Source organism: Salmo salar, chromosome 18 (genome assembly GCF_965601325.2).
Source record: "Salmo salar chromosome 18, fSalSal1, whole genome shotgun sequence".
NCBI lineage: Eukaryota > Metazoa > Chordata > Actinopteri > Salmoniformes > Salmonidae > Salmo > Salmo salar.
In genome coordinates, this window is record NC_138308.1 from 90,921,161 (window position 1) to 90,928,660 (window position 7,500).

The 7,500-nt window shown below is 38.3% G+C and overlaps 1 protein-coding gene across 1 annotated transcript in view; it reads left to right on the forward strand.

Moving 5' to 3' along the window:
• Nucleotides 1–2,678: 2,678 nt before the first annotated feature.
• LOC106578044 (uncharacterized) overlaps nucleotides 2,679–7,500 on the forward strand; it is a 47,465-nt gene continuing 42,643 nt past the window's right edge. The window contains exon 1 of the mRNA XM_082965295.1: nucleotides 2,679–3,148. Within this exon, the coding sequence (XP_082821421.1) occupies nucleotides 2,921–3,148 (228 nt within the window). The 5' untranslated portion in view covers nucleotides 2,679–2,920. The remainder of the gene's footprint in view (nucleotides 3,149–7,500) is intronic.

Genomic DNA, 7,500 nt, shown 5'->3' on the forward strand with positions numbered 1-7,500 from the left:
CAGTTACGATCACCACTTTATTTTAAGAATGTGAAATGTCAGAATAATAGTAGAGAGAATTATTTATTTCAGCTTTTATTTCTTTCATCACATTTCCAGTGAGTCAGAAACTTACATACACTCAATTAGTATTTGGTAGCATTGCCTTTAAATTGCTTAACTTGGGTCAAACCTTTTGGGTAGACTTCCACAAGCTTCCCACAATAAGTTGAGTGAATTTTGGCCCATTCCTCCTGACAGAGCTGTTGTAACTGAGTCAGGTTTGTAGGCCTCCTTGCTTGCACACGCTTTTTCAGTTCTGCCCACAAATTTTCTATAGGATTGAGGTCAGGGCTTTGTGATGGCTACTCCAATACCTTGACTTTGTTGTCCTGCCATTTTGCCACAACTTTGGAAGTTGGCTTGGGGTCATTGTCCATTTGGAAGACCCATTTGCGACCAAGCTTTAACTTCCTGACTGATGTCTTGAGATGTTGCTTCAATATATCCACATCATTTCCCACCCTCATGATGCCATCTATTTTATGAAGTGCACCAGTCCCTCCTGCTGCAAAGCACCTCCACAACATGATGCTGCCACTCTCATGCTTCACGGACGGGATGGTGTTCTTCGGCTTGCAAGCCTCCCCATTTTTCCTCCAAACATAATGATGGTCATTATGGCCAAACACTTCTATTTTTGTTTCATCAGACCAGAGGACATTCCTCCAAAAAGTACGATCTTTGTCCCCATGTGCAGTTGCAAACCGTAGTCTGGCTTTTTCCTGGCGGTTTTGGAGCAGTGGCTTCTTTCTTGCTGAGCGGCCTTTCAGGTTATGTTGATATAGGACTCGTTTTACTGTGGATATAGATACTTTTGTACCTGTTTTATCCAGCATCTTCACAAGGTCCTTTGCTGTTGTTCTGGGATTGATTTGCACTTTTTACACCAAAGTACGTTCATCTCTAGGAGACAGAACCTGTCTGATTCCTGAGCAGTATGACGGCTACGTGGTCCCATGGTGTTTATACTTGCGTACTATTGTTTGTACAGATGAACGTGATACCTTCAGGCATTTGGAAATTGCTCCCAAGGATGAACCAGACTTGTGGAGGTCTACATTTTTCTTTCTGAGGTCTTGGCTGATTTCTTTTGATTTTCCCATGATGTCAAGCACAGAGGCACTGAGTTTGAAGGTAGCCCTTGAAATACATCCACAGGTACACCTCCAATTGACTCAAATGATGTCAATTAGCCTATCAGGAGCTTCTAAAGCCATAACATACATTTCTGGAATTGTCCAAGCTGTTTAAAGGCACAGTCAACTTAGTGTATGTAAACTTCTGACCCACTGGAATTGCGATACAGTGAATTATAAGTAAAATAATCTGTAGGTATGTCACGGTTTTCGTAAGGATTGGACCAAAACGCAGCGGGAATATCTATACTCATCTTCTTTTTATTTTGAAGTAGGAGAAACAACTAAATACGTATAGAAAAAAGATCAAAACGAAACAGTCCTGTCAGGTGCAACAAACACTAAACAAGGAACAACTACCCACAAAATCCCACAGAAAAACACCCCTCTTAAATAGGACCTTCAATTAGAAGCAACGAGGAGCAGCTGCTTCCAATTGAAGGTCAACCCCATTAACTAAACATAGAAATAGAAAGACTAGAACGAACATAGAAATATACTAACATAGAACATTAACCACAAACCCCGAAACACATAAAACAAACACCCCTCTTACATAAGAACATAGCCTAACAAACCCCGAAACACTCTAAACAAACACCCCCCTGCCACGTCCTGACCAAACTACAATAACAAATAACCCCTTTACTGGTCAGGACGTGACAAGGTAAACAATTGTTGGAAAACTTGCTTGTGTCATGCACAAAGTAGATGTCCTCACCGACTTGCTAAAACTATAGTTTGTTAACAAGAAATTTGTGGAGTGGTTGAAAAACGAGTTTTAATGACTCCATCCTAAGTGTATGTAAACTTCCGACTTCAACTGTATTTACACCACTAAAAGCAGTCACTTCTCTGTTCCCATCTTTCTGCATCTTTATCAGTCCTTTCAAATGCAACTTTATATCTTCATTAAGAGTTGACGTGTTTGTGATGAAAGATGTTTTACTGTAAATGTTTCCTTTTAGTTTTACATGACCTAAACGGATCATCTTGGCTGATAAATCCATTTTAGATGAACACTTTTAAATGACCATAGGTGAAAAAAGATCCCCATGCATTTCAAATGCATTTTCCCACCTGCTAACAATAATATATAAGCTTTTGTCAAGGGGGTGGCATGTAATGTTTTCTGGAAAGTTCAAATATTTAATCAAGGCAAGTTTTCCAAATGAAGAACCAACAGAGTGTTGGCTAAATATTTGTCCTCCCTAGTCCATTCTGTTCAGAGCACTGGCATGACTCTCTCGCTCTCTCTCAATTTGAGAAAATATAAGGGTTTTATTGGCATGGGAAACATATGTTAACATTGCCAAAGCAAGTGAAGTAGATAATAAAAAAAGTGAGGTAAACAACACAAATTTACAGTAAACATTACACTCACAGAAGTTCCAAAAGAATGAAGACATTTTAAATCTCTATCTCGCTCTCTTCGTCAGTCTGCACTCTGCACTTTCTCTGCCCCTCTCTCTTTCGCTCTCTCTCTCTCTCTCTGGAACGTGGCTTGCCCCAGACAACTTTCTTTCTCAACTCGCCTTGCACAGCAGTCATCGTGCCAAAGAGGAAGGAATAGGAGTTTTTACTTTCTCCTCCCACTCAAAACTGAATGGAAGTACTCTTTCGGAATCGGAATAGCAGGAGACACACTCATTTAGCTTAGGCATTGATTTAATTTACCCGTCCGGTCAGCGACTTCTTTGTTGTGTTTTTTTTAAGGATACTCATGCGTCGGGAATGCCACCATGGCCACGCCGAACAGTCTTCAGCAGCAGCAGCAGGATTACTTCAGAAGCGTCAGCAGCGAATCCACCACGTATATGATGGTCCCGGCCACGGCGGCAGCGGCAAACACGCGACGCGATGCCGCGCCGTCCAAGATGTGGGTCGCTATGGTGGTGATTGTGGTGGTCGTTCTACAGATTGCCTCTACCACAGGTCTGTTCGTCTACCTGAATATGTCGATATCACAGGTAAGGAGTTTGTTTTTGTTCAGGGGATTGGGCAATGAAGGAAACGGGATGAAGGGAGAGGACTGTTTTCTTGGCCGCAGACAGTTGGTTTTGCCACGGACAGACATTTACATGCAACACAAACTTCTGGAACAAGGTTTCTTGATGAAATTTGTTGACGATATTCCAGCCCTGTGTGGATGAATTTTACAGTGTCAGGAAATGGTGTGACCTATGGATTTTGCTTGTGCATACATTACCCAAAATGTAATATGGTTAAATGTCTCTCTAGCTACAGTGGCCAAACATGTTATTTGTGTTAGATTATTTATAGACAAATCACGTATACCCTAACAGTTTAAGGTCGCCAATTCATAACCACAGTTTAACAGAAAAACTTTTGCAGCAAAAGTATAGTTTGTAATCTGGATAATATAGGTTTTAAAAGGTAGGCTAAATGCAATTTTGCGCAACACGAGTTTGATCTAAATAGCTATATGCTAACTATAACCCAGAGTTCGGGTTCCAATGACCAACACCATTTAACCATTATACATAACACAAACACCAACACCATTTAACCATTATACATAACACAAACACCAACACCATTTAACCATTATACATAACACAAACACCAACACCATTTAACCATTATACATAACACAAACACCAACACCATTTAACCATTATACATAACACAAACACCAACACCATTTAACCATTATACATAACACAATGACCAACACCATTTAACCATTATACATAACACAAACACCAACACCATTTAACCATTATACATAACACCAACACCATTTAACCATTATACATAACACAAAGACCAACACCATTTAACCATTATACATAACACAAACACCAACACCATTTAACCATTATACATAACACAAACACCAACACCATTTAACCATTATACATAACACAATGACCAACACCATTTAACCATTATACATAACACAAACACCAACACCATTTAACCATTATACATAACACCAACACCATTTAACCATTATACATAACACCAACACCATTTAACCATTATACATAACACAAACACCAACACCATTTAACCATTATACATAACACAAACACCAACACCATTTAACCATTATACATAACACAATGACTAACACCATTTAACCATTATACATAACACAAACACCAACACCATTTAACCATTATACATAACACCAACACCATTTAACCATTATACATAACACCAACACCATTTAACCATTATACATAACACAAACACCAACACCATTTAACCATTATACATAACACAAAGTAATGAACATGGTAATAACATTTAACCATTATACATAACACAAACACCAACACCATTTAACCATCATACATAACACAAAGTAATGAACATGGTAATAACATTTAACCAGATGATATAACATATTGATTGCAACAGAGTAAACCTTATATCCATATCATGCTGATACAGACATGCCTTTATAATGTAGTCTAATCTAACTGATGATGGAAGGTGATGGGTGTGCTGGCAGAGAGAACGGAGGGAGTGAGAGACAGAGAATGAGAGACAGAGACAGATGGACAAACAAAAAGACAGACAGAGAGAAAGCGAAAGATAGAGACAGATGGACAGACAGAAAGACAGACAGAAAGAGAGAGAGAGAGATAGAGACAGATATAAACAGAGCGAGAGAGAGAGAGAGTGACTGACAGATAGATAGAAATACTAAGTCATTATGGATGAATTATGGTACGAAACCGAAACTTGCTGCTTGTTATTATGTATAATAGCTATAATTGTGTTAAATAAGATATTATCAAGTTTGACAATAAGTCCTTCAATATGAACATTCAGGCCCGTTCTTCAGTTTCATCCAAACTACTAAGGTGGCCGAGATCCACCTTGTTTGTAGCCTACAAAGAGACATACAAGTGAGAGGGAAAGGAAGGGAATGTGATTTCACCTTTTACTGAAAAATATGTTTGTTTTCTATGATTGTCTTTTACTTTTCTTGTATTGATGTGAATATTGATGTGTATAGTGATGTGTATAGTGATGTGTATATAGATGTGTATAGTGTATATAGATGTGTATATTGATGTGAATATTGATGTGTATAGTGTATATAGATGTGTATAGTGTATATAGATGAGTATATTGATGTGAATATTGATGTGAATATAGATGTGTATATTGATGTGTATATTGATGTGTATAGTGTATATTGATGTGTATATTGATGTGTATATTGATGTGTATATTGATGTGTATAGTGTATATAGATGTGAATATTGATGTGTATAGTGTATATAGATGTGAATATTGATGTGTATAGTGTATATAGATGTGTATAGTGTATATTGATGTGTATAGTGTATATAGATGTGTATAGTGTATATAAATGTGAATATTGATGTGTATAGGGATGTGAATATTGATATGTATATTGATGTGTATATAGATGTGAATATTGATGTGTATATTGTGTATTGATGTGTATAGTGTATATTGATGTGTATATTGCTGTGTATTGTGATGTGTATATTGTATAATTGATATGTATATTGAGGTGTATATTGATGTGTATAGTGTATATTGATGTGTCTATTGATGTGTACATTGATGTGTATATTGATGTGTATAGTGCATATTGATGTGTATAGTGAATATTGATGTGTATATTGATGTGTATAGTGTGTATTTATATGTTTGATGTGTATACAGGGCTAATCTGTGAAAGGGACCTTAGTCTCAGCATGACATAAAGGTTAAACAAAAACATAAAATGGAATGGCTGTTGGTTCAATGGAGACTCCCTCTGTTGCTGTTATTGCTGCTCCCACAGGACTCAGGACCATAGGATAGGAATCAATGAATAAAACGGCCTCCTTCTTTCTCTGGTCAGGAGGACTCACTGCCATGCAGCACTCAGGGAAAGCTGAGCATTCTATTACGTTGTTCTTGTATTCTATTACATTGTTTTTGCATTCTATTACATTGTTCTTGCATTCTATTACATTGTTCTTGCATTCTATTACATTGTTATTGTTTTCTATTACATTGTTCTTGTATTCTATTATATTGTTCTTGTATTCAATTACATTGTTCTTGTATTCTATTACATTGTTCTTGTATTCTATTACAATTTTATTGTATTCTATTACATTGTTCTTGTATTCTATTACATTTCCATTCTGTTAACATGGTACTGATTAATTTTACTCCATCAACAACTGTTGATCAGGTGTTCGTACTTGGCTTATTGACTACAGTAGTTTATCGTAATCACATAACAAGCAGCAAGCTTATGTTTCAAGTCCCTGATGAGTTTCTAGTTCACAGAGAATCAGCTATTGTCCTGTCAGATATTAACTTTATGATATGAGGTCGATCTGCTAGTCTGTGCTGTACTTTGATTGATTGCTGTAATCTGCTTGGCTCAGACTTCAGAGTTCCTTGGAATGTGCCGTACATGCAACATCATCAGACCTCCAATCTAACCAGCCTGTCTACAGTAAATATGGAATACAGGTCAGGCAAATGTATACACAATAAGTTGGGAGTTGGGAGATAGCGAGGGTTGTAGATAACAGGTAGAGAAAGGTTGGTGTAGGGCTAAGAGGTTTTACTGGCGTCTGTTTGAGAGGTAGCCCACATAGAGGTTTTACTGGTGTCTGTTTGAGAGGTAGCCCACATAGAGGTTTTACTGGCGTCTGTTTGAGAGGTAGCCCACATAGAGGTTTTCCTGGTGTCTGTTTGAGAGGTAGCCCACATAGAGGTTTTACTGGTGTCTGTTTGAGAGGTAGCCCACATAGAGGTTTTACTGGTGTCTGTTTGAGAGGTAGCCCACATAGAGGTTTTACTGGTGTCTGTTTGAGAGGTAGCCCACATAGAGGTTTTACTGGTGTCTGTTTGAGAGGTAGCCCACATAGAGGTTTTCCTGGTGTCTGTTTGAGAGGTAGCCCACATAGAGGTTTTACTGGTGTCTGTTTGAGAGGTAGCCCACATAGAGGTTTTACTGGTGTCTGTTTGAGAGGTAGCCCACATAGAGGTTTTACTGGTGTCTGTTTGAGAGGTAGCCCACATAGAGGTTTTACTGGCGTCTGTTTGAGAGGTAGCCCACATAGAGGTTTTACTGGCGTCTGTTTGAGAGGTAGCCCACATAGAGGTTTTACTGGTGTCTGTTTGAGAGGTAGCCCACATAGAGGTTTTCCTGGTGTCTGTTTGAGAGGTAGCCCACATAGAGGTTTTACTGGTGTCTGTTTGAGAGGTAGCCCACATAGAGGTTTTACTGGTGTCTGTTTGAGAGGTAGCCCACATAGAGGTTTTACTGGTGTCTGTTTGAGAGGTAGCCCACATAGAGGTTTTC